Source organism: Fukomys damarensis, unplaced genomic scaffold (genome assembly GCF_012274545.1).
Source record: "Fukomys damarensis isolate Sample0158 unplaced genomic scaffold, DMR_v1.0_HiC HiC_scaffold_35, whole genome shotgun sequence".
NCBI classification, from domain to species: Eukaryota; Metazoa; Chordata; class Mammalia; order Rodentia; family Bathyergidae; genus Fukomys; species Fukomys damarensis.
In genome coordinates, this window is record NW_022900947.1 from 5205464 (window position 1) to 5232914 (window position 27451).

General features: G+C 51.7%; 1 protein-coding gene and 1 long non-coding RNA gene across 20 annotated transcripts in view; one reads left to right on the forward strand and one right to left on the reverse strand.

The window, feature by feature from the left end:
* Window positions 1–19756, reverse strand: part of Slc2a9 (solute carrier family 2 member 9) — a 145717-nt gene extending 125961 nt beyond the window's left edge. For 14 of the 18 annotated variants that reach the window (XR_783811.2, XR_783812.2, XR_783814.1 and 11 more), the window contains exons 1-5: window positions 19681–19756; window positions 13927–14024; window positions 13450–13561; window positions 8400–8671; window positions 6062–6160 (exon numbers count right to left, since the gene is read on the reverse strand). Coding sequence is in view for 14 of the 18 variants with exons in the window: in XM_010641832.2 (XP_010640134.1) it covers window positions 6062–6160; window positions 8400–8671; window positions 13450–13561; window positions 13927–13989 (546 nt within the window). In the remaining 4 variants the exon portion in view is untranslated. Of the gene's footprint in view, window positions 1–6061; window positions 6161–8399; window positions 8672–13449; window positions 13562–13926; window positions 14025–14225; window positions 14307–19680 lie in introns of those variants that run through there. The other 4 variants (XM_010641841.2, XM_010641837.2, XM_010641830.2 and 1 more) reach the window with 3 other exon arrangements.
* LOC104874654 lies at window positions 13997–26145 on the forward strand. 2 transcript variants are annotated; one of them, XR_783809.1, is made up of 4 exons: window positions 13997–14074; window positions 20516–20701; window positions 25042–25173; window positions 25815–26145. It is a non-coding gene; the product is annotated as an uncharacterized LOC104874654 (long non-coding RNA). The 2 variants fall into 2 exon arrangements; XR_783810.1 differs by having other exon boundaries at window positions 25049–25173.
* The last annotated feature ends 1306 nt before the right edge of the window (window positions 26146–27451 follow it).

The following is a 27451-nucleotide window of genomic DNA, read 5'->3' on the forward strand; positions in this document are numbered from 1 at the left end:
TCTGTCCCCCGCAGCCTGACCCTTGCATTTAATTATTGAAACCATGAAGAAGGTTTCATTTTCTCTTTGGCCCCAACCAGGAAGCAGGGCGTTCCCAGCATCTCTCTCATTCTACTGAGATGAGCCCTGAGCCTCTGTGCTGCAGGAGCAATCTTCAAAGATTACAGAGCTCTTTCCAGGGGGCTGTGCATTCAAGCAGAGTGGAGACAACATGTCCCACTCCTTTCTGCCTGTCTGCCCTTTGGCCAGAATGAAAAGGTGAGTGTTTTCATTACCAGTCAAATTGCTTATGGCTGCTAAAAGTCAGCCTTGAGCCTGCAGGGGCTTGCAAAGGGCATCTGATCCAACACAAGCTCCATGTGACAGTTTTGGGGCTCTGATTCTAAAATATCTCCCTTGTAGAATGAGAATAAGAACTCCTGCTTGCAGATAGGGCTGCTCGGGGGATTAATTGAGGTGCTGAAGTTCTTAATACAATGTCAGTGCATAGTAGATGCTCTATAAATCTCAATGTCTTTCCCTGTGGGTCAGAAGAGGATGTGTCTAGCTTTATTTGCTGTGGTTTATTCACATTTGCATGTTCCCTCCATGTTTTCCTCACTCTCTCTTTTCGGGTTCCCTGTCCCTGCTCTAAGTGCACTAATCACTGCCTCGCCCCACTGAGCAAAGCTGCCCCAACCCATGATGGGTCTGTGATCTCTCCCCATTAGGCCATTTCTGCTGGATGAACTAAATGAAATGGGACAGCTCATGACAGGTCCCCTGAGGTGAACCCCTGCTTAAACAGACCCGCTACCAGCATCCTCAGGAGCATAGCGATAACAGAAAGCCAGCAGCCCCCACCTCTTAGCTGCACCTGAAAGAAAGCTGATTATACAAAAACCACAAGAGACTTGCAGTACCCACCACCTCTCTGCTGCTCCTACCACTGCTCTGTTTATCAGCCATCCCCGGGCCCATCACCCATGGGACTCTAAAATTTTCCACTCTCTTGACTAGTGCCCACTCTCCTACCTAAACTCCCCTATATCAACCGTAAGTACCCTCCTCTCAGTGCTGACGGCCTTTTTGCCCTTGGCCTGTCTACATCTAGATGCAATAAACTCTGCCAGTTGCTTGAACTTTGTCCTCCTCCGTGGTCTCAACCGTGCCTCAGTCTGACCTTACAGCTCAGAATCAAAGATGCAGTTGGCTCGGTTCTGATAAACTGAGACCTCCACGGGCATGGAGCGGGCAGCATGATTTACACACACCTTTGCCTGGACCAGCTAGACACCAGCACCCCAGGCTGGTAGGACCCTGTCTGCAGGGGAGCAGCACTGGGATAGTTCATCAAAAGCCTTGGATGCACTCCTGAGCTCCCCATCCGTGAGTTCCTTTGAATCTTTAACCAGCTTCAAATATCTGCAGTCAGTGGGGCAGCTCTACTCATGTAGAGAGAGATGTTGATTTTGCTTTTTATCATTTGTTTATCTGCCCTTAGGGAAGAAGCAGGGAAAGGAAAATAAAGGAATGGACAACTTCGGCAGGGAAATTTATGAGGAGTCGTATGAATCATGAATCGCTCTACTGAAACCCTAGGCTTAAATGCTAACAGCAGGGGTGTGAGATTCAGGCCCATCCACTGGAAGACAAAACACTGCCAACTCTGAAAACACTGGAAAGGTGGGGAATTTGTTACAAAAGCCAAACCATTCACTGTTATTTTTCTGGATGCTGATTTCTTTTCTCTTGAAAAAGTTCTAATTTAAATGGGGTGGAAACAGGGAATAAATGAGTTCCCTAAAGCTACATTCTCATTCATTTTTTTCACTTCTTCCTTCTCTGTGGGAAGCCAGCCATAGCCCACTGGCTTTTTGAAAGACAACATTTGTTCCTATTTAAGGACTGCACATGTTAAACTTGTTTTACCCTGCACGGGAGAAACCCAGACAGCCAAAGATCTGTAGGAGTCAGGTGTTGTTAACTCCATTTTGTTATGTTAAAGATCTGATGTTATCTATAGGAGCAGGTATTGAGGTTACTATGGTAATCCTAGCCCATAATAGTTCGGTCTTTTCCTTTAAAAGGCTGATGCCTGCCTGCAATAAACGTCGCCTTGATCAGACTCTTGTCTTGGCGTCCTTCCTTTCTCTCTGCCCCATCTCCACCCCGCTGCTCTTTCAGGTTTGAGGCACTGCGGGACAGTGCTCTGCGTCGCCGGTTCGCGACACTTCTCCCATTCAGTAAGGCATTTAACCAACATTACTGTTTATAATATACATTGTAATGTTACACCATGTTGTGGTCAGGGTTTGCAAGAGAATAGATTTAATACAGGACTCATAATTTATAAGAGTATTTTATAATATTCACCCAGAAAGTCAAAGGCAGAGGAATGCAAGAGATCTGTCCACACACTAGAGATCAGAAGAACCCAGCAGAGGGCCTGGAACCCATGGCAATGTCCCGCCCAAGTCCAGCTGAAGGCCTAAAGTCCAAGGCAGTGTCCTCCACGAATCCAGCCCAAGGCCAAGAGCCCACAGCAGTGTCTCATGCAAGTTCATATCAAGGAATTTCCCTGAGAGAGGCCAAGGACCAGTGGTGGAAGCTAGAAATCTTGTACCAGTGGGTTGGATGAAGGATCTGTGCCACCAGGCTGAGGGATCTGCACTGGAGCCAGGAAGCGACACTCACGGTGAAGATCAGAGCTTCCCTGAGGAGAACAGCAGCCATCCCCAGCACAGAGAGCCCCCAGCTCCTCCGCTGAAGAGAACAGACAAGTTTGCATCAGGAAAACCAGCCACTGTGGCAAGCTCCTCCAAGAAAATCAACAACCAATGATCTTCCCCTGAAGTTCTCTTTTTATGCCACTGGCAACAATCCTCAGGTGGGTCTTCCTGCCCAGACCACACTGAATCAGTTCAGCTGGGCACTCCAAGTTGACCATTAGTTCACCCACCACACAAGACATGGCTGTGTACTAAGAACTTGACTGGGCTTTGTCCTTGTGTAAGACTTGAATAGGCTAAAGTGACTCCATGCTAATAGGCCAGACTGTGCTTCTTCATATGCTAATTGCTACCTTGGTTAACAGCCCACCCAGGGGCAAATGGTTTGACAAAGGGTGACCGTAGAACATTTCCTGCATAAGATAAGCAATGTGTTTGCAGTCTTGTTCTGTGAATTCCCTGACTCTTTGTTTAGTAAAACCTTATAAAAAGTACCTCAGCCCCTGAGCAGTTGCCTCTCTGAGCCACCTGGCTCCGGGAGTGCCGTCTGGCCAGACTAATAAAGGTCTATTTACCATCTAGCCTGGTGTGTTCCTTCCTGGGTTTCTCGGTTCTCTGTCGTGTTCCCGGAGCCTCGCTGGGTGTTAGGGCCCAGCATCGTGGAGGCCTTTCGGCTGTTCACGCTCCGTGGAGTGGAAGTGAGACTTTAGGTCTTACACTTGATTCTTTAGGATTGTTTTGTTTTTTTTTTTTTTCCCAGTATTAGGAATTGAACCTAGGACCTTTGCATTGAGCTGTATCTTCAGCCCTTTTTTATTTTTATTTTGAGACAGTGCCTTGCTAACTCACCAAGGTGCCCAGGCTGGGTTTAAATTTGTGATCCTCCTGCCTCGGGCATCCAGAGTGCTGGGATTACAGGTGTGCACCACCATGTCCAGCTTCTTTCTTCATATATATTTTTTTTCAGCAATGCTTATTAATTTTACAAAATATTGGGTTCGAACGCAATATTATCAAACATGTATGTAACACATTTTGATCATATCTTTCCTCCACTGTCCTTTCTTATGCTCCTTTCCCTTCCTCTTATCCCTAATAGTCTCCCTGCTACTTTCCTGCCACCTTTTTAGTCCTTGGGATTTCTTGAGTGACGAGTATACGCAACTGAGATAACTCAGGATGGGAAGTGGCCTTGCCAAAAAGACCAACCACGTGGTAAAGGTTGGGGCACTGTTGTGTCGAGTGTCATCGGCCCTGAACACAGAGAGGAGAGGGGACTGGAGACTGAGTTAGCCAGGTGGAAGGTCCCATGAGTCACACCTAAGTAACGAAACTCCAAGAACACTCTGGCCACTGGAGGGCGCTGGGAGGCAGCACTCTGGGAGAAGGGTTACAGGGATGCACTCTTCAGGCAGGAGAGGGTAGCAATGTATCCTGATTCCACGGTGAGAATGCCAGGACCTTCCCAGGCATCATCCTACACATCTCTTTTGACTTCTTTTGATTTGCATCCTTTTTGCTGTAATAAGCTATGATAAAACTGTGAGAAGAGCACGTTCCTGAGTTCTGTGAGTTCTTCGAGCACAACCTGAGTGGTGGTGGCAACTCCCACACTTGTAGCCAGATGCTCAGGGGCAGGGGTGGCCCGGGAACCCTGAGTTTAGGGTCTGAGGCGAGGGCTGTCTGGTGGAAGGCTGTGTTTGCAAACTTCCTGTGCTACAGAGGCTCTGCAAGACCCCAGAGAGCCAAGGATACTCTGGGCTCTGGGACCCTGCACTCCCTCCTGTGAGCAGCCCTAGCTCAGCCTCCTGGCCCGGCCCCCTCTGCCCTCCTCACTCCAGCCTTCCCACTTTGCTTTCTGATATCTCCTGCCACTCAGGTCTCCTGGTCAGCACCCCATGCATCTCCACCCAGTCCCACATCAGTGGCTTTTCTTGATGTCTCTCCAGCGGTCATTCTGGCAGGGCAGCCATCCTCTAAGCATCAATGGGCTAAATGATGCCCTTCCATCCACAAATGTGTGCCTTAAGCCCTACGCACTAGCTATGCCTCACTGCAGTGCATGACCTTGCTGTGGCTCCCCAGTGCCTATAGACTAACACTGCTCAGATCTGAGGTTCTCATCCTCTCCACCCTCCTTCCCACCTCTCCTGCCACTCCACCTCCCCTTTCTCCTTGGACACTGGCATGCAGCACCTCTACTATTCCTAGCAGGCCACCACCTCCTCCAGGTTGCATTCCCTGAATCCCAGCATGGACGTGAGACCAGCATTTGGCGAATATGTGCTGAATGAATACATAGGGAAGAAAGGAGCCACTCCTTCCTCCCGCTCCCAAGGCCTCAGGGTAAAACCACACCGTGCTATTCCAGGCAGACGTTTCACAGGTCCACCCTACATGCCATGGACATGAAGCCCACTGCTATTCCAGCTTAATAGCCCACAGAGCTTCCGAGATGGAGCAAGAGCCCAGATTTCCAGTTCTCCTTCAGAGAGAAGTTGGGACAAGTCAGACCCCATCTTGGGGTGACATCACAGTGACAAGATCAAGCACACTGATGGCTGCAAGTGCCTGGAGAAGCCACCTTGGCCTCCTCCTGGCTTTCAGCTTTTTAGCATCAGAACCAATTTCACAAATGAACCTACACAAATGTCAGAGTTAGCAAAATTTGTAAAAACCCACATCTGTCCTGACACAAGGAGAGTCCAGATTTGCAAAGCACCTCTCCAAAATCCCAGGGCTCCCCAGAACTCGCCAGCACCTGCAAGCTTGGCACCAAGGATGATGGGCCCCAGGACGGGAAAAGCTGGAGAAGCTCCCAGAGCTGCCCTGCTTTCCCCAGTCTTCCCTGTCCCTCCCACCTCCCTGCCCTCCCTAGGCCCCAAGACAGGGCCTAGCAAGCACCCCTTCCTGTGCGGCATCCTTCACACCTCCATTGTATCCCGGGGGAGCACACTTCACCTGGGTTGCAAGGGGTCAGAATTGCACCCAGAACTGATCTCAATCTGAAACAGGAGCCAGGGCTGAGTCTCAGCGCGCAGGCACAGAAGTGGCCTTTAGTCGTGGTTACAGGTCAAGAAGAACAGCCACAAAACTGTGAGTGCTTTGAGGGTCCATCCCTCAGGCAGTGAGCCCCCAGGATCCCTCCTAGGACCTTGGAAACCCGTGGGACCTCCCACACTTGCCCCGGATACCTACGCTCCAGCAAAGAGACTGGCTTCCCTCCCCCGTGGAGTCCAAGGCGGGATCCGGTGGGCTTCAGGCCGCATAAACCCGGGCACCCTGACCACGCATAACCAAAGGATTCGCACGGCACAGCGCCCCTGTGGGCCCAGCGCGCGAGCACTCACCCGGGTGGGGGCGTTCACCACAGACAAGTTGTACCCGTACAGGAAGGAGGAGCCAAAGGCGCCCACGAGCGAGGCTGCCAGGAGGGAGCAGGACCAGTCCTGGGCAGAGAGAGGAGAGCACGTCACAGTGAGCCTGGCAGAGCCTGCACTGTCCCCTAGCTGGGGAGAGGATGCTAGAGGGGGAATCGGAGAGGCTGCGCCTGGGGCCTGCAGGCAGGATTTCCGTCTAGGTCCCCAGCAACCCACCGGGCTGCAGCAGCGTCCCCGCACACACCTGTACTCGGTGAAGCGCTGTGAGAAGCCGCATGCCCTGACTTTAGACAACAGCATCCAGCTAAGCCGGAGGGAGCCGCCCGGCTGCACCGACACCCACAGGGCGCTCCCGCCTAGCTTTCTGTCATCCTCTCTCCTGTCCTATCTCCTCTGTCCCTCCTTGGTGGTGGTGGTGGGGCACGGAGCTGTCCGTGGGGCTACCTGGGATGGGGCCTGGGGCCCGCGTTGTCACAGCTGCCGGTCACTGACCTTTCCCACCTCTGACTCTTCAGCTGCCTGCCTGTAGGGAGAGCCTGAGACTCCCCGGGGCCACACGGACACACGCCTGCCATGCACGCACGGCGCGCATGCGCACGCCCGCCCGCCACGCACACATCTGCATGAGCACGCGCACTCAGGCATGGCTGCACGCTTTCTTCCTGGCTGAGGCATAGCCTATAGGCTGGTCTGAGCTCCCCTGAACCAGAACCTGAAGATCCACACGGCCTTATGCGGAGGGTCACACAGCTCTGGCCCCAGCCTAGGGTGCCTTAGCCAGCACGGGGTGGAAACTCCTGGGCCCCGTAGTCCCTGCTGACCAGCTGGCACAAGAAGGCTGCAGAAAGGCCCAGTAGCCTAGGCTGGGCACATGGGCCAGGCGGAGGACCAGGTGCCCTGGGAGCCTGAGTCAGACACCCACTGCTTGGAAGGCGCCTTGGAAGGTAACACTGGTCTCCCATAGAAATTTCTTTGCCCACGCACCCTCTTAGCTGGGCCCGGTGTCTGAGGGCTTCGCCCCTGGCTGTGTGATCTGAGCAAAGCACCTGACCTTTCCAAGCCACAGGGCTCTTTGTAAGGGCCCCAGATGTCACTGGCACTCAGAACAGTTCCCTCTTCTTTCTCTCCTCTCCCATGGTCCAGCTGTGCCCAGGTGGATGTGCCAAGGTCTCCACCTTATTCCCTGAAGTCTCCTCTGACAGGCTTTCTCACATCTGAGATCCAAGGCCAAGGTCTCCACCTTGAGAGATGTTTTTACATTTCTTTCTTCAGCTCAACTTCATCTCGTCTGAGCCCCGGCTCCACTACTTAGGACCGTGGCACCTCTGGCTAGTTAGGTGGCTGCTCTGTGACTTTTCCTTGTCCACCTTACAGAAGGCTATGCCTCAGAAGGGAATTAAAGGCCACTGGGTGTTGGGAGACAGCCTGGCTAGGGGATGGACACACACACACACACACACACACACACACGCTGAGTGCCAGCAAAGCCGCTGGGCTCACTGTCTGGGGGTGGGGCGTGCTTCTTTCTCACCCTTTCTGGGCTGTGCACCTGTCAGTGGGACAGAGGGCCCGGGGATGGTTTACAGCCAGGGGATGGCACTACCCAGTGAAATGGGCCCAGATGGCCTCCTGCAGGGGGAGGGACTTGCTCTGACCAGGGTTCATTAATTGAACCAAGTAAGGCACACTGTGTCTCTGTGCTGTCACCCTTTAAGGTCACCCTCTGGCCCCAGCCCACAGGGCACCTCCTACAAGCCACTGGCAGCAGCTGAGCTCTCGGCTCCACACCACCCTGGCTCCCTGCCCTGATCACCACAGAGCAGGCCACAGGACTGGAGCTCTGTACACTGTGCTAGGTCTTGCCAGCGGCTGTGCCAGCAGCCTGCCAAGGGTGGAAAAGAGCAGGTGGGCACCATCTCCTCTGCCTCAGCCGCTCTCCTCTGTGTGCCCACTGTCTCTCTACCTCCGGCTGGGGAAAAGGTGACTGTTGCTGCCCATGCCATGCCCTGGGAAGGGAAGCAGGGGTCACTCCGGGGCACGAATGTGTCTGTTCTCCAGAAGTCTTCATGCCCTGTCCACGGCCTGCTGCCAGGACGCTGTTGGCCCAGTAACAGAAGACACAGGATCTGGGGCTCTGGGCCAGTGTCACGTGGGTGACAGTATATGACTTAAACGCAGGCCCCTCTGACTCAAAGCCAGAGGCCCTGCAACCTAGCGGCTGCAAACTGAGGCCTGTCCCTCATCAGCCACCTAAGCGGGCCTCCCACAGCCCACCCGCTAGGATGGCGAGAGACCACAGAGTGATTACCTTCCTTTTCCTCCCACCCGGCAGGCCTTGGCTCCCCCTGGGGCGGTGGCAGTCAGGCTGCTCCCTTCCTGATCCGGAAGGCCCAGGGCAGCTGGTGTCAGATGTCAGGAGAGCAGGGCTCAGGTCCTTGAACTCCATGCTCCAGTTTCCCTGATGCCTGGATGGGCAGGCAGGGACCCTGGACTCTACCGGGACATCTCCGTGGAAGAGAGGCACACTCCACAGGTCGGGGGGCGGGTGCTCACACAGGAAATGTGGCAATTTGTTCTTGCCTGAACAGGAAACACAGCGTTTTCGTCCCTGCCCCTAGGTCAGTACAGTAACTGAAAAGTCTTAAAGGAAAACTTCTCCTCCTGTGAGCTGTACACAGAGTAGGGACTTTTTCTTTCACTGTTTCCTTGCCAGTGTTCTTTCTGGAGGAATAACCCAAGGAGGCCTTCTACAACCCAGCAGAAGGGAGAGGTTGCCGGCTTTGCCTCCTAGCCTGTGGTGGGGTGGCGTCTCCACGTTTTATCTTTGTGTCCTCAGGCAAGTCATGTGACTTCCTTGAACTTTTGTCTGACCAGTGCCAAATAGGGTATCGATTTCATCCTACTCATCTGGCAGGGTTGTGAGACCCAGTAGAAAACAGGCAGCCCCTGGCAGTACACAGGAAAGTGTCTGCAGCCCCAGTGCAGATTCAGAGGCTGTGGGTTTGGAAGAAAAGGAGACACCTCTTAATCACAACTGTGTCATGCTCGCTCAACCTCAGCCAAGGGGAAGAACTCTGTGCTGGCCCAGGCTAGCCCAGGACCTCATGTGCACCCTGACACAGCAGAATTAATTCACTGCATGGTTGATTGGCCTCAAATGTTGGAGAAGCAGCTTTGGTCACAGCTAGGACAGGCTACTTCTGCTGTCCACTCCCAGAGGCTGGATAGGGACACAGGCATGCTCGGTCCATGCAGAAGGCTTCAGAGGGAAGGGCAGGGTCCAAGTTCATACCAGGAGACAGAGAAGCCTGAAAACTGGGTGTAATGGAAAGCACACATTGAAACAGCTGCGAGGGTGCTGCAGTTTGGGATGTGGTGCAGGTGAAGTATGCAGAGATAGCAGTGGGACACAGGCTCCTGGGAGCAGATGGGGACCACACTTCCCACAAGAAAGCCAGCTTCAAAGGTCAGACCAGGTGTGGACAGAGCAGCGTGTCTCCCAGCGCGTCAGTGAGCGGCAGCTCTGGGAGCCCTGGCTGTTTCTTTAAACTGCATTAGTATTTTTTTGCAGTGCATAGTCACATTCATTGGTTGGAGACCAGGCTTCGAGATAAAGATGAGATGACCAGGCCTGCACATTTTCCCAAAGGACAAGATAAGTGGTAACACCAGGCCCGATGAGTCTCACTAGACATCACCCTGGTGGGTGACCAAGACCCCTGGACCCATTACTTCCTAGAAAAAGCCTCTGTTCTTTCCATGCACGCTTGTTATGTGACTTGTTCCCCCACTGCATCACTACTGCCTAAGTGACTGTATTTGTAACCTCACTGGTTGATCAGAGCTTTAACCCGTGATGTACACATGTGGTTGTGCTCTATAAGACTCTCCCTGTAAAGCAGGGGCCTCAGCTATCCAATAGGGACCCCTCCTGCCTCTCAAGAGCTTTCCTCTCAATAAATATTTTCCCACTCTTAACCTCTGTTGTTGTAGAATTCAGTCTTTGATTTTAGAGAATATGAACTGGGCGTATCAGACATCTAACAGGTTGGGAGATGTATTTTAATGTGTCATCTCCTGTTTTAACATGATGACTTTAACTCTTCCAGGAACATATGAGGTGTAGCTGGGTAAGTGGAATTTCTAGTTTTAGTTGTTTGAGCAATCTCTATCCCGACTTCCACAGTGGTTGTACCGGTTTACATTCTGACCAAAAGTATAGGAGGGTTCCTTTCTCCAGGCAACCTTGTGCTGGCTCTTTGTAGTTTTCAGTCACTTGGCTGACCCCCTCCCGAGCTGTGTCCCATGGGGGCTCCCTGGGATGTCATGGAAAGGCTTGGAAATGGTGGCTCGGAGGGCACTGGCAGGATAGTGAGGCAGAGAGGTGTGTGACTGGGAAGGGCGTGAGCGGAGAGCGTGGGGCCAGGACCTGTGGGGACCCGGGGCTGGTCAGTGTGGGAAGTGACGTGCTGGAGCATGGAGGGGCAGGGACAGCCACATCCCGATGCCAGCCGATGGGGACTTGATAGTCATCACCTCGGTTCCTCCCCTCACCCTACTGCCATGCTTCCCCCTTGACCCTGTTCCTCATCTGTAGCAGTGGTTCCCCTGATCGTGCTAAGACTCAGACTGGAACGGCTGACCCCCCAAATTTAAAGTGGCTCTGAGCTGGGCGTGGTGGCGCACCCCTGTAACCCCAGCACTCGGGAGGCCGAGGCAGGAGGATTGCTGTGAGTTCCAGACCAGCCTGGGCTACATAGTGAGCTCCAGGTCAGTCTCAACTACATAGTGAGACCCTGTCTCAAAAACACCAAAAAAAATTAATAAATAAGTAAAGTGGCTCCACAAATCTCAAAAGGTGCCAGAACCCGAGTGGTCAACACAAATGGCGTAAAGGAAGAGGGAAGAGGGCAGGTCCCTGCATGAACCCCATGACAGCTACCCAGGGTCCGCACCACCAGAGCAGCCTGCCTGCCCTCTCATCTCGCATCTGCTTTCTGCACGTGTCCCATCCCAAGTCCTCTGTGCTCCCTTCGGCCCAAGGGGCTAAGTTAAGGGAAGAACCGAAGCTCAGGGACAATGTGGCCTGGGATCTGTGCTCTGAGGTGGACCCGGAGAAACCTAACTCTGATCACAGACATGGTGATGGAACCGATGTTCCTGTCTGGGGCACACTGAGCTGCTCCAGCGCTCAGCCTCCGTTCACACATCCACTTATCAATATGTCCTGAGCTCCTGCGCATTCAGGTTCACCTGGCCCTGTGCTCTAACCGCCTTTGATTTACTGATCTTGCAGGGCTCGGCTCCCTGACCTCCTCCTCTCGACACTGCCCTTGACCTCTTCCTGCTGTTTCTGTGTTCCACACCTTGGAGGGCAGGGGCTATGTGCATCTTATGGGCTGAATTGCATCCTCCAGATTATACCATTAGTTGGGTCCATGTCCAATGTGAAAAATATCCTTACAAGATGACTGAAACAGAACTTAGAGGAAAAAATCAGTCTTCCTAGCTGAAAGCAGTCTCCCCTTACTTCTTGCACAGATCCCCTGCAGCTGCCAATCACAGTCCAGAGACATCCCAGGTTCTTAGGAATCTGCCTCCCTCCAAGGCTGACTTCTGCTCAGGTATTGATAAGAAAGACAGTTATGTTCCTGAAAACAGTCTTAGGACATCTCAGAGACTGCTTTGTCTCAAGAGATACAGATAAGTTTGACTCTGTGTTCCTGTAAACAAGGCCCATCACCTCCTGAAATTATGCCTGTATTGTTTCAAGGTTAATGCGTCAAGCTGTCACTAAGTGAATAACTGTCTTTGTCCCATTTTGTGCCAACCCCCTCGACAAATGTATGAAAATGGATCTTCTCCTTTGTTCATGGCCTGGCACGTTGGATATGCATTTGGCTGAGTCAGGTACACACCTAATAAAACCCTCCTGTCTCCTAGTGGTCTCTCCCGTCTCCTGAATTCTGCAACATGACCACATGCAGATTCAGGGAGAAGATACCATCTGTAAGCCAAAGAGAGGCTTGGGGGAACTGATAGGACAGAAAAAATAAAACTAGGTAGAAAGGAGACCAGGAAATTGAGAAACTAAAATTCTACTTTTAAGAAAAACTGCCGCTTCAAGACAAGCTCTTTTCCTGCTTCTGAAGGCCACCCTAGTGTGAGACACACCCCCTCTTCCATTCTTACAGAGAATAATGTCACAGTCCAAAAGGCCCTTTACAATAACCTGAACATTCTCAGGCAATAGACCCTTTTCACCTGAAAACTGACTTTTCCTCTAGCCCAGAAAGCAGCTGCATTGGAGACATATGTCAGCACCCAGATCTCTACTTCAGACTCGTGTAGATGGCGTATGCTGTAACCCGGCAGTCAGTGAGAATTACACATCTAAGGTCACCCATATGGAGATAGCCTTTAAATGTGCCCTGCCCTGGCTCGTAATGCATCTCATTTCTTCGAGCACCACACTTGCTTTTCAGCGCATCCTATATGTCTCCTTAATGAATCCTTCTCCTGCCTCTTTTTCTGATGCTTCCTGAAAATTCCTTTTTTGTGATGGGAGCCATTTAACCTGCATGCTTATTTTAAAGGGGTGGGTTAAGTTCCTTATCTCAGCCTTGGGGACCCTCAGACCCAGCCAATAACAGAAACAGCCCTGAGCACACCTGGGTTTTAGACCTGAGGCTAATACAGTGCTTCTGCTGTTTAAGCCCCATCTGGAATTTTGTCACAGCTGCCCCAGCACTCTGCCCCAGCAGACTCTAACTGTCTCCTCTGTGAGGTCCCAAGCCTAGAAAGTTGGCTAAGAGAAGGTGAACATTTTCTAGCAGAAAAGGCTTAGAAGAAAGGAATTTTCTACCAAATATCATTTAAGTAGGATACTATCTTTCATTACATCAAATACCAAGACATGGATCCTTGCCTCACCTAATATGAGCACCAAGCAAAGACGCAGTGTCCAGGAAGAGGAACTGCTGTCTATGTAACATGGTTCTTCATGCCCTTGGGTAACCTGAGGCAAGTGGCTTCACTGACCTGACTTTCAGCTCACATCCTTGTGAGGCCAGTGCTGTTTCCACTTCCCTGGCAGTTTGTGTAGGGGACCTGTGTTGATCTTTGTACTGCCAAATGCAGGGTCACTGCAAACCTGGACCTGTTTTCTTCCAAGTCACTATTGCCTCCAAGCTCATCCGAGAAAGGAGGTGCAAAAAGGCCATCATTTGATCCTACTGAGACGCAGAGCTTTGGCCAGGAAGCTGCAGCCCTCTGTGTGCCTCAGTTCCCTGCCTGGGAGATGGGGTCAGTGCTGCCTTTGCCCTAGAATGACCAAGAGAACCAAATGGGAAACTCACCTAGGGATCCAGCACAGTGATCACTCGGGCTTTCGTTCCTGAATCTGACTTTAGAGAGAGGACATGAGGAGCCACGAGCAGGCTGAGAATCTTTGTAGTTACCAAGGGCTTCCTAGAGGAAGAGGCAGGGGGAACAGTGGAGGGATTTGGGTGCACCCTAAAGGACTGTGACCTGATTATTGTCAACATCAACTTCCCTGATTAAGAAATGACCTCTGGAATAGCGGCCCCTGCCAAGTCCTGCAGCCCAGCAGCAGATCAGTGCTGCAGACACCATGCATGTCTGGAGCCCCATCCTGTTGCCCCACAGTTCACACAGCCCCTTCCATAGAACTTTGCTTCTTGTCACTGCTTGCTTGACTCTTTCCACCTTACCCCAGTCCTGCTTCCCCTGGTGGCGGGAGAGCGGAGGGCAAGCACAGGCTGTCGGGGTTACTGGGAGGCGCTCACAAGGGAGGGCCCAGGACCAGGACCTACCGCTTTCTTTCTCTCCAGCTCACTTTCTCTATGTTCCGCAGGGTCCGTTTCACTGAGCTTCATGGTTTACGTTCCGGATTGTGGGCGTCCTGTCGTTCCTGAGAAAGAGAATAAAAAAGAAGCCATTCAGCACTTGCTGCGGCAAATGGTAAGTCACTGGAGATGGCCCGGGGAGGTTTCCTGGAAGGGACACTAGGCAAGGACACCAAGAGGAGACACAGTAGTGTCCTCACTGGGACTCCGGGTTCCCAGACACCAGGGCTCTGCTCTGCTCTTTCCTGGCCTCAGTCTCCACTTACATATGGGGTTAGGTTCTCTCTGCCTTTCCTGCGTTTGCTTCAGAGCTTGTTAAATACAGACTGTTCCCTGCAGTGTTCTCGTCAGAAGCTCTTGCTTACAAAGGGGTGTGTTTTGGAAACACCCAGTCTTGTCTGCAAGAGGTGACAATGACACCAGTGTAAGTTATCACAAAGTGTCAATCTCACCTGTCAAGTTGAAACAATCACCAACAATAACCTAAGTCACCAGCGTGGTAGAAGTAGAAATTGCACAGGAGTTTTGGAATCTGGGAGCGTGTTTCTAGAACCACAAAAGTATTTGTACCCTTTGGCCAAACTACTCCATTTGTAAAAATATATCATAAATCAGGAATCAAATGTGCACAAAGATTTAAGTCCAAAATGTCCATGGCCACACTTTTTCACATTAGAAAAACGATATTCACAACAGGAAAGTGTACCTAACAGGGAGGTTTGACCACACTATGGTACGTTCATATGATGGAAATTCATGGACCCTCTCAAAATTATCTTACACAAGATCATTTGACGTCAGGAGACAAATGCTCAGAGTAAATTCTTACTTGACAAATAAAGGAAGATATATAAACAAATATGCATTATTCAACATTAAAAACAGATGTACTTATTAGCCAGGTGTGGTGGCACATGCCTGTGTTCCCAGCATTCAGGAGGTGGAGACAGGGTAATTACTAAGAATTCAAGGCCAGCCTGGGCTACATAGTGAGACCTGTCTCAAAAACAATAAGAAAAAATGCAGATGCACTTGTCAATAGATTTACACTGCTAAACATTATATGTTCTTAAACCATGTGCATCTTTTTGCTTGCACCTAAAATGTAATAGTTTTACATTGTTATTTATTCAACAAATATTAAGCCCCTACTGTTGTAGATTACAGGAATATAATTCTGAACCAGGGAGCTCTCTTTCTGCCTCAGAGAGCTGGTGTTTTAGGGGCAGAGATGGTTCAGAAGCCCACATGGACTGCTTGTGGGCACAAGGAAGGTAAAGGGCTTGCCCAGCACTGGGGAGGACAATGGGGTGATGGGGTACAGAGAACAGGGATGGACATGTTTGTGTGCATACGATGTAGACTGGCAGGAACAAGCCAAACGTGAACTCTACTTCCCCCTTGGCTTTGGTATTGAGACCAATTTTCATCTTATTGTTTTTCCATTGCTTCCCAGTTTTCTCTAATACTGCAATAACTAGAAAAACAAGTTTTTAAAACTGCTTCCATTTTTTGTTTTGTTTGGTTTGGTTTGGTTTTAAGAATAAAGCCTTTAAGATCTCACAGAGCAAAGCAGAGTACAAATGACATTTGAAAGTCTGCTTCCTCACTCTTCGAGAACATACAGCTCTCGTTGGATGTGGGGCTCTGAGCTGCATGGGGGTGCCCACGTCACTTCAGCAGCCTGCCAAAGGTGGGCTTCCGGTGTAGCACTGGAGGCCCTGCCCCAAGGAGTCATCCCCAATTCTCCGGTCCTGGTCTTCATGTAGGGGATGCTCCGGCCCTGCGCCTGTTTTCCTGAAGGTCCTGCAGGCCTCTCTGCTGCTGCCCCTGGTATTCCAGCTCCTGCTCTAGAGGGCTCTCTCCTTCCTGCAGCACTTTCCAAGATCCCTGCAGAGTCCTACCTGGTTCCTTCTGGAAGTCTCCCCACATCCTCAAGCCCACCCCGCTAGCCCAGCAGGAATGCAATCGATTGCATGTTTGTGTCCTCATCAGTGATGGCGCCTCCCTGTGACGGTTCACTTTATGGGTCACCTCGCTAGGCTATGACCGCTGTCACTTGCTAGGTTGTTGCTGGGAAGATGCTTTTTTGATATGGGAAACATTTGACTTGAGCAGAACAGATGGCCCTCTAGCTTGTGGGTGGGCTGTACCCGGTCAGTGAAAGACCTTCAGAGAAAAAGTGGAAGTCCCCTGAAGAGGGAGGGGTCCCTCAAGACTGTAACATAAACCAGGCGTGGTGGTGCACCCTTGGAGGCTGAAGTAGCACTGTAATTTTGACACCAGCTGGGGCCCCTTAGTGAGACCCTGTCTATAAATAAATAGGGCTGGGGCTGTAGCTTAGAGTATTTCCCTTATTTTTTTCTACTAGTTTTCCAATTTCCTATGTTGAAAATACTGCAGTAACTACACAAATGAGGTTTTTTTTAATGCTTTAAATTTTTTTAAAACTTTTTTTTTCCAAAAAAATAACATTAAGCCTGTAGTCTCAAACAGACAGAGTACAAATAACATTTGTACTTTCTGCTTCCTACACTCTGCAAAGAAACACAGTTCCCACCAGATGATGGAGGTGAGGCCTGGGGTTTGAATCCCTACTACCAGGGAAAACAAACAAACAGACAGACAGACAAAAACACAACAACATAGAGATTCTGCTGTTTCCAGACTTTGGAACAAGACTACAACACTAGCAATGCTAGAATTGGCAGCCTGCTTGCTGTGGGTTTGGGGTTTCTCAGCCCTCGCAATTACAAGAGCCTGTTCCTTAAAATACATCTAGGTCAATGGATAGATGGGTAGATAGGACCTACATGCAGACATGTTGGGGACCCCAACTAACCCACCCCTCGCCCCTCACACACGAGCACCCTGGTACCTGCCCCACTTCTGTGTCCGGGTGGCAGAATTTCTGGCTAAAGAGAGGCCCGGTGAGCAGCATGGGTGGGCTGGGTGGAGCAGAGAAGAAGCGGTGAGGCAGTGGGGCCAGAAGGGAAGGTAGGGGACAGATGAGGCCAAATGACCATGGCCTTGACACCCGGGGCTTGTTCCGGTGCTGGTTTATTTACGTGGCTGTCACTGAGCAACACCAGGAACTGCCATTCACATCTGTGATATCAACATCGCCCTGGAGTTATACAGCGCAGTGGTCCTACAGGTGCCTGAAGATGACCACATTCTCCAAATGGCTAAGGAACCACAATCTGAAAAGACAGGAGCAGGGGGGCAAGGGCACAGCTGCTGGCATCAGAAACCTGTGTCCCAGTGTTGGCTTTGCTTGTGTGACTAAGGAGAGTTACCAAACCGGAAGTCCAGTTACCCTTGTCTCTTATGGCCATTGCCAGGTGAGGGACACTGCATTGAAAAGGCCCTGGGAGACCCTCAGCCGATCTTTGGTGTCCAATGAATGGCACCTGTCATTCACGGAGCTGTGAAAGCCTCAGAAAAGTAACAAATCTGGGAGTGGGAGGACATGAAGAATTTTGTTTAGAAGTATCAAGCTTGAGATGTTCACGGGCCATCAGAGTTTAAATATTGTTTGAGCAGCTGGAAATAAAAGTGTTACTCAAGAAGGTTTTGGCTGGGAAGGAATTCAATGGTGATGAATACTGCAGGACTAGGTAGGTTCATGGGGGGAGAATGGGTAGAAAGAGCAGACCCTAAGGAACCAAGAGAACAGCTTAACAGCCCAGCCTGGTGGGCTGTAGGATGGTGCCAAAGGTCCAGCCATGGCTCAGAGGTGGAAGAAAGACGGTGGGTGTGCAGAGCTTCCCCTGGAGCCTGGCATTTGAGAACAACTCGGACGCAGTTCCAGCTGTGGTCTTTTGTTGGATACACCGCACCCATGCTCAGTCGGAACCACCAGAGCAAGGTCAGAGCGGGTGAACACATGAAAGGAGGAGGAACGAGAGCAGAAACGGTGTGGGGAGAGAGCAGGGCCTGCGGTGGACAGGGTGCTCAGCCAGCCCCAAGGAGCCAGCCTGGACCAGTGCTCTCGCTATCAGGCTATCAGCCTGCCCAGGACGGGAGACGGACACACCCTTCCTAGCCAAAGGGTTGCAAATGAGGAGCATCACTGGCACCTGGATGTGTGGGTGCTGGGCTGTGCTTCTCTCTCATTCATAGCCTCCTCTGATCTTCTGCTCCCAGACCAGTGGGGCAGAGGAAGAGCTGCTGAGTCAGTAAGACTCACTGCTCAGGGAGCACCCCAGCTTCATACGGGGAAAGAACAGGATGGACCCATGGGGCTGTCGGGAGGAAGAGGTGAGCTCCCTGGGTGAAGCCCATGTAAATGAGCAAGGCCCACGGGCCAGCACGACTCTTTCCATTCACAAGGCTTGGGGTTTCCCTGGGGAACCCTAAACTCCCTCAAAATGATGTTCTGAGGCTTCAATAGAATAATAAACAAAACTAAACAACATGCATAAAATAAATAAGCTCCATGCATGGCTAAGACTCAAAGTATGGCAGCTCCCTGTCTTTCCTACCCTCAGTGACAGTGTGAACAGTGAGGCCGTCCCGGATGTGAGCTCTGCCAGTGCCCCCACTGTGGCAGCGCCAGCTCCTAAAGAGCAGCGAGCCACTATACCCAGCAGCATAACCATCAGCCCCAGCCCCCTGGACGCCCATCTGACCCCTGGGCAGCCCACAGCCCACTCTGCCAGGCCTCTCCAGCACGCAGCAGCCACGGGGTGAGTGACCAGGGCAGTGCTGGGCAATCTGATTGGCTCCCAGCCTGGCTGTCCTGGACTAAATATTTAGACAGCTACCTCTGTTATCACTGCTGCCAGTGGTGACAAAACCCTGTATCCGATTCTATGCTGGGTGGAGAGGAGAAACTTTATCCACATGGCCGGCCACGGAGCTTGGACCAGCACCCAGATACCGCAGCCTGTGCTTGGTGCAAGGTGAAAGCCAAAAAAGGGACACAGCCAGCCTCAGTTTGCCACCAAAGGCGGGTACCTGTTAGAAATGGACTTTTCTCCCTTCCCCGGCTGGGCCAGCAGGACTAAAGTCACTGCCTGTGCTCTGTCTCTCTAACATGCGGGCACTGAGCAAAGTTGGGGGGCTCCAACAAGGTGCTGGTGGGTAGCCCTGAATGGAGAAACCCACAGCATACCTAAGCCCCAAATTCTCCAGCACACGAACACTGTTCGCATGTTCCAGGCTGTCTGGCGATGTTAGCATGGATTAAAAGTTAATTCTAAAACATAAACTAAATGATTGTGCAAAATAGGGAAGGTTTGATGGAGAGCTTCCAAAGGAGGAGAAAGGGAGGGGAAAGAGAGGGCCAGGAAGGGAGAGAGGAGGGAAGGAAGGAAAGGGGGGAGGAAAGGAAAAAGAGAGGGAGGAAAAGGAAGGGAAGAAGAGAGGAGAGGGGAAAAAAATCTGTGCGGGGCCAGGATGTAGCTCAGTGGTTCTGCTGCCTGCCCTGCAAGTGCAAGGACCTGAGTTCGATCCCTGGTACCAAAAAAGGCGGGGGAGGAGAGGAGGATCCAATTACAGGACACTGGAATAATAATTGCAGCTATCATTCCTCCTAATCAATTTCATTTTATATTAACATCTAGCAGACAGCACAATAAGTACTTTCTGTTCCTCTCCTCACTTAACCTTCCCCAGAAGCCTAAGAAGCTGGCTTTCAAATTCCTGTTCCAGCTGTACTGTAAGTCCCAGTCGTTGAAATCCTCCCAGAAGCAAACCGGGGCTGTAGAAACTCACCTGAGCCCTGGCACCTCCCTGGCCCAGTCCAGTCTAAGGAGCAAGCGGAATATGCCTTATAAATAAACGACCTCCCACTATAGTCAGATGTAAACCCGGGGGACGTGAAGCAGACTTGTGACGCTGGACAGGTGGCTCCTTTGGAAAGGGGAAACAAGGGCTGGTGGCCTCAAGGTCATGGGCTGTAGATCAGATGACACTGTGCCCTTGGACTTTCTACCCCACGGCAAGTGCCTGGCAAATATTTTGTTTTATGGTCATTGGGAAATCTCTATCATCACTTTACTTTCTGCTTGTTATTTATTCTGAAATGTTATGGCACCTGCTGCTATGTACCCAACACAGGTACTGAGAAGGCTGCAAAGGAAGGTGAGCTGTTCCTTCCACCCACAGATTCACGGTGTAGTGGAAAGAAGGAGCCGACAGAAGGGCAATACTGTTAGCCAACACCTCCTTATGCCAGGCATGTGCTGTGCATACTGGAAAATTTGACCACTTACTCAAAGCATTATGTCTGTGGGTGAGAACTGAGGTTTAAAGCAAGGCCCCTGCTGTCCCCTCTCTCTTCCCCACTCCTGTCCCTGTGGCCCTCATCAGGGGCAGCCCCTCATCAGGATGGGACAAGCCCGGGACTCAGGGGCCTCCACGTGGGCTGTGTTTCTCTGTGTCCCTTTCAGCAGTCCAACACCAAGCATCCTCAGTTTGGAGGACTCTCCCATCTGTGGGCCTGGGGGCCTTGCCCCTCTCCCCTTGAGGGTCCCCTCCATCAGTGACCCTTCAGTCCATCAGTTCATCTTCAGAATCAACAGTTTCTCCCTCTGTTGTTTCCTTCCAGGCTGTGGGGGGAAATGTCTTGGTATTACCCACTAAAAAAGAAAACTAAGATATTGGCAAAGAAAATTGGAGCTTCACATATTACTATCGTGAAAATGGAATGGCTTAGCCTCTGAGGAAAACAACTTGGCAATTCCTCAAGCAACATACATAGAAGGACTCTATGACCCATCTGTTCCACTCAGAGGTATGTATACCCAAAAGAGTTGAAAGCAGGTGTTCAAATAAAAGCTTGTATAGGGGTGTTCATAGCAGCATTATATACAAAGCTCAATGGTAGAAATAGCCCCAGTGTCCACCATGGGATAAGAAGATAAACAAAATATGGTCTGTGGATGCAGTGGAACATTACTTAGCGATAAAAAGTAATTTCATACTGGCATATTCTACAATATGGATGAGCCATGGGAACATTATGCAAAGTGCAAGAAGCCAGTCATAAAAAGTCCCCCTTGTATGATTTCGTTCATATGAAGTGCCCAAAACTAGCAAACCCAGAGGCAGGAGCAGATGAGTGGTCAGGGCGAGCAGAGCAAGAAATGGGTGCAACTGATTTAACGTGTAACTAGCTGCCCTTTCGGAGGAAAGAAAAGGTTTGGGAAGTAGATAGAAGCAGCTGTTGTACAATAACTGAATGTGCTAATTGTCTATGAAACCTTCACTTTACAATGGTTAATTTGCACCATGTGACTTCACCTCAGAAAAAAAACAACTTCACTTGACACAACAGCTTCCTTTTAGCGTCCCACTTTTTCCTGCTTCCAGTTACAACAAAACGATCCTAAAGAGACCACATTGTCCCCAGTGGTCAACTTCATGTCCCTGCAGCTCTGCCAGTGGTGTTTTGACCCAATGTGCTGCTAGAATTTGTCTTGCTGAGGACACCAATGATCTGCATCCCGCCACAGTGAGCTACACACCCAGCAGCTTTGACAAAGCCCATTCTGGGTCCCTGGCTTCCATCCACCAGAGTTTTCTCCTCCTAAGCCTTCTAATGGAGACAATCCCAGGCTGACAGCCAAGCCCCCTTCTCTTCTTGGTCCACACTCCCTCCATGGGTGAGCCCATCTAGACCCATGGCCTTAGAACCACCCTTGCTACAGCATCTACTTCTCTGTCCCCAGCTAGGTCCTCTCCTTAGGGATCGAGACTCTTGTCCATCCACCCTGTCAGTGCCCTTCCTTAACTAGGAAGCTTCCCGAACAGAACAGGTCCAAATTAAGATTGGTCTTCGTGTTAGTCAGCTTTCCTGTTGCACACACAGTACCTGACACCCACATCTTAGAGGAGGACGGGTTTGTTTGGCTTACAAGTTCAGGGGATTCAGTCCATGGTTGGCTGGCTCCAAGGGAGGAACATCATGGCGGAAGGGTGTGATGGAGAAAGCTGCTCAGTTCATGGTGGCCAAGAAGCAGAGCAGGGGAACAGCATCAGCCAGAGAGGCAGAGCCAGTGACCAGAAATATTCCCAAAGTCGCACCTCCATGACCCATCCAGACATGCCTAGAATTGAGCTCTATTAATCCTCTGCAGGCTCCTGTGCCAATGAAGTTGACAGCCCAGCCTGTCAGTCTTCCTGCCCTGAACCTTTCCACCTTGAGTCTCTCCCTCCCTGGAGCTGACATTGTTTTAGGCCCAAAGCTCAGACACTTTGGTGCCCTCACTTCCCTCCGGCTGTGTATCCAAACCATCGGAGGTCAACACTTCTGCTGTCCACTGTGGCTGGGACAGACAAACCTTCCCTCACCTGGACAGCAGCCACAGCTTCCTGCCCTGTGTCCATGTGGCCAAAGTCCATGTGCCCTGCCTAAAGCCCCAGCAGCTTTTCTGGGCCTCACCCACTTGGTGTTCCCAAGCTCATCAGCACGGGTGACACCATGAAAATGAGCTCCACCCCCAGACCTGAGTTCAAATTCTAGCTCTTCTGCCAACCAGTTGGGAGACATTAGGGGTCACCAGGACCTTGGTGATGAGGCCATGTCTGCCTCTTGTCCTTTCACTCTCCACTCCCTCCCTGCCTTCCACATCCCTGCCCCTACTGTCTTGCTCTCTCCTAGCACCCGCACTTCCCAGTGCCAAGGTCTTTGGATGTGCTCTTCCTCCTGTGCAGAAACCTTACCCAGCTCCCTGCAAGCCTGTCTTGTTCAGGTCCTAGGGGTCATGTCCCAGGTTATTTCCTTCCGGGAAATGTCCCTCACCTCCCTGCTGAGCCACACCACCCCATCGAGGGGACCTGCACCCTCTCTACCTCCTCCCTTTCCCGCACTTCCCAGTGCCAAGGTCTTTGGATGTGCTCTTCCTCCTGTGCAGAAACCTTACCCAGCTCCCTGCAAGCCTGTCTTGTTCAGGTCCTAGGGGTCATGTCCCAGGTTATTTCCTTCCGGGAAATGTCCCTCACCTCCCTGCTGAGCCACACCACCCCATCGAGGGGACCTGCACCCTCTCTACCTCCTCCCTTTCCCTCTTCATCCTCTCCACCCAGGCTGTCGTCCTCCTCTTCCTCTTCTTCCTTCTTCCTGTTCCGCTGACAGGAGCTGCCTGGTAGGAACCCGGCAGCAGGCTCAGGTGGCTGAGCTCATCTCCATAACCTTTTGTTCCCAGGGAGACTCAGCACATGGTCAAGATGTCGAAGCTTTGTGGTCCAGACCTGATCACCCTGGGTTTTCCTTGACCCAGTGCCCAGTGCAACCTTGGAGGGACCAACCATGGAAGAGCCTGGGCAGGGAGGGTGCTATTTCCATTTGGTATAGGGATAGGGAGCACCTGCTTGGAGCAGGCCCAGGTGGGATACAGAGAGAAGAGAGGGGCCCGAGGGACAGGTGTGGGGAGCCAGCAGTGTGTGCCTCCGGTGCGGGGAAGGCTGGATGAGCACCCGCAGGGTGGCTCGGCCCCTGCACACCTCTAGAGTCAGGGATGTCCCTCAGCCACCCACAGTCCACAGGAAGTCACTGTTGCCAGGGGAGCGGAGGTCAGCGAGGCAGCTGTGAGTGTCGGACCACATGGCACCAGCTGCTGCTCTGTGCAGCGAGGGAAGGAGGGCTTCCTGGAGGGGCAGAGCCCGCACGGAAGGAAAGCGCCTTCCTCCTAGGGTAGCTCTGCCAGGGCAGGTGGGTTCCCGGGAGACCTCACACCTCACTTCCTGCTCCCCTCACTTAACTTCTAGCAGGCCGATCCCAGGGCTCATCCTGGTCCGCCCTTGTTCCCCGCCACTGGCTTCCTGTCATGGCCCTGTCTTCCCCCTCTCCCTGGCCTTCCTCATTTTCCCCTGGGGACCCCACCTGCTCACCTGCTCCTCTCTGCACCCACTCATGGAACGTCCACCAGCCCGGGGCCCTGGCTCTGTTTGCCGATGACCCCACGTTTAGGTCCCCAGCCCAGACTTGTGACCCACCTTCCCAGCCAGCGCTCAGGACATCATTGCTCAGAGGAACCTCACACTTCAGGGACCAAATGAGGCTGAAGAAGCCACTGGGTCGGCTGCTGGCAGAGCTAGGACTTGAGGACAGGCATCTGTCTGAGCCAGGGTTCCTCCCCTGTGGTACTCAGCGCTCCTCTTGGGGGAAGTGCAAGCATTTCACACTCGGCATCCACGGCCAGCGCCCTGTCCCCTGCACCTTGTTCCTCCACCCTGTCCCTCTCACGGGAAATGACGTCACCACCCCACCTGCTTCCGCCCACAATGCTTCTCATCCTTTCTCTGCTCAGGAGCCCCCAGTAACCACCCTCTCCCAACCTACACCACGTTTGCACCCAGGTTTATAGCCCAGACTCTGTCCTCACACCCACCCCGGTCCTGCCACTCTTCCCTCTGCCCGGATGGACTTGGGATGGTGCCAGCGCCCAGAGAGATGCTAATCGCCAGTCGGTTTCTCATTTCCTCTGCTGGTACTCGTGGCCCAGATGGGTCACAGTTGGTGCTGGTCACTCTCCTGGCTTCCCGGCTCCAGTCTCTGCCCAGCCTCTGCCTGCCCTGGTCCTAGGGGCTGCCCCAGGGATTGCACCACGGTCACAACCCACTCTGCAGCTGCCTACAACCCTTCAAGAGGACAGGAGTGTGGAGGGGAGGACGGAGCTGTCTTCCCTGCCCCTGCTTACCGCAGCCCTGCAGCTCTGACAACAGCTTCGGCTCCCTAGTACAGCCCCCAGAGGACTCCGCCCTCCGCCCTCCTTGTGCCTTTTGCCACGATGGCTCCTCAGCGACCCAGGGGCTTGTCTGTCCCCCATCTGCCCCCCCCCACGTCTTCTGTAAGTCTTCCCTTCAGTCAGGTCCCACGGTTCCAGCCCTGAGAGTCTATCCTCACCCTCCTTCAGCACTTGGATTACAACCTGGACCACAGTAGGTGCTCAAAAATCCACTGTAAATCATTTAATTAGCAGGAGAAAGATAGAAGGGAATTGATATGCTATGTAAAGGAACGAATAGAGGAAAGACAGGGCAAGCGCTTCATGTATCTGAAGGAAAGAACCAGCTAAGTGATGGGCTCTCTCTCTCTCTCTCTCTCTCTCTCTCTCTCTCTCTCTCTCTCAGATGCTAGGTGGGGAAATGAAAGGGATCGCAGGTTACTCTGAACCCTGCTCTCAGCAGCTGAGAATTCCCAGATGTCCCCTCTACTGTGGTCCTCACCCCGAGGCTGAAGATCTCAGGCCTCCTCCCAGCCAGGTGGGTGACATTTCTGAGGTCCCCTCACCTACCCCCATGGCCTGGTCCATCTTTCCAGCCCAGCCGCACAAGCTCTGAGATTGTCAGGGTCACTCTCAGCCCCAAAGCAGCTGAGCCCTTTGCCCTTGTCAGGCAGAGATCCCAGGGCCCAGGCTCCTGCAAGATGGGAGCCGAGTGGGAGCCCGGCTGGGCAGGGCCACCATCTGTAGGCCTGGCTCTTCTGGGCTGCCTGTGCACATGACCTCCGGGAAGCCCACAGTCGTTTCTGTGACTCTGTGACAGCTCTTCCACAGGGGAGATTGGAGAGGCCACCTACATCAGGCAGCCTACCAAGGTGGGCAGTTGCTCTTCTGGCTTGGGCCAGGGCGTGGAGACGGGAAAAACACAGCAAGCAGCACGACTCTACTGAGTATTGGCTGTTGTTCACAGATTGTCCAACCCTTTTCGACATTCACAATGTTTGTAATAAAGAAAAAAAAAACAGAGAATAACAATTACAAGCCCTGAGAGTTGGCCAAGTTTGGGGTCCACCTCTTGCACATGGCACAACACTACACACATTTTCTTGAATGGAGCCTTGCTTTTCTCCCCTATAAAGCTGTACATAAAAGAAACGTAACTTCCACGCTCTGTATCCCTAGAGAGAAGACACACATGAAACTGACACATTGCACCAGTCCTGACAGAGTAAAGCAGCTCATCCTCTCAGGTAGCTGTTTCCAGGCGCTGCTCAGCTCTTACCCCCCACACACGTAATGCCATGTGGTGGCTTCGATCCTCTGCCTACACCCCATGACCCTGCATTTTCCTGTTCCTATTTGTTGTGTCCGTGTCTAGAGGTCCCCCAAAGCTTCATGTGGTCGTGGTAGGCTGGATCCAGAGTGTGTGGCACTCAAATCGATTCATGGCGTGATGTTAGGCTCAAGGGCACTGGGATTAAGGGTGTGAGTGCTGCCTGCCCTAAGTAGCCTGGAGAAGATAAAAGGGGCAGAAAGATGCTGTTGAAGTCCCCTGTTGCTTTGCTGTCTTCTGCCTGCCATTGATTGTTTCTTCTCTGCAATGCCACTCTGCCCCAGAGCCAGCTGATTATGGACCGAAACCTCTACAAACCATGAGCTGAATAAACCTCTCCTCTCCTAACTTTGGGCATCAGGTATTTTATCTCAGCTGAGAAAAGTGACTAAGACACTGTTCCAACACGTTTCCCTCAGCAGTAACAGGATCCCAACGTCAGGTTCCCATGTTTCATTTAGCCAGCTGGTCAGGTAGCTTGTTTCCTTTTCCCAGTATTACGAAGGGCTGTGCAGTAAGCACCTGTGGATATACACCTCCATCACCCCGATTCTCTCCTTAGGATAGATTTCCAAGAAGGAGACAACTGTCCAAAGGCCAGGCACGAAACGCTGAGATGCTCACTCCTAGGTCTCGTGATGCATGGTGATGGTTCCTGCTCCAAAACGCTTTTGCAGGTTTTCCCCTCAGGAGTTTGAGTGAGGCTGCAGCACCTGCTCTCTCCTGGCTTGACAAGGAGCCTCCACCTGAGCCTCCTGGCTTTTTGTTTCCCCTTCTGCATCCTGCAGCCTTCTTTTGTTTAGGGACAAAGCCTATTTTTAAGTTGTTCACTCCTCTTTTTTATTCACTCAGCGCTTAATTCTCAATCCTCGCTTTATGCAACCTTCCTTCTTTTTTCAGCAGCTACTTGTGAGATATGAATCCCATACCATCAAGTGTACCCATCAGAGTGTGAGATTCAGAGGGATCAACACAGTCCCAGAGTCATGCAGTCATGGCTCGCCACTAATTCGGGAGCAACTTCACGGTCGCCCGAAGGAACCTCACGCCCATTTGCAGCGCAAATGGCAACCAGGAACCTAGGTTTTGCCTCTTCAGCTCTAGATTTGCTTTTGGACATTTTGTAAAAGTGGGGTTGTGCGGCTTGGGACCCTTTGTGTCTGGCTTCTTTCCCTTGGTGTCACGTTTCTGATGCTCACCCTGTCGTATCAGCCTTTTACTTTGTGGCCTTTCTCACGTGGTCACCAAGACACCATGTTGTTTTGCCCTCCTTCTCTGCCTGCCCCCCGCCCCGCAGAGTTTAGCCTGGGGTGAGGCCGGCGAGATGCTTGCTTCAAAGTCAGTGGGGTGCTGAAAACACCATCCTCGAGATAGTTATATATGTTATATTTGATATGTTTGATATGTATCAGTTGTATTCGATGTATCAGTTACATCTGATAGTTATTTTGATTCAAGATTTTAAAAATCAAAATGAATTCCAAAA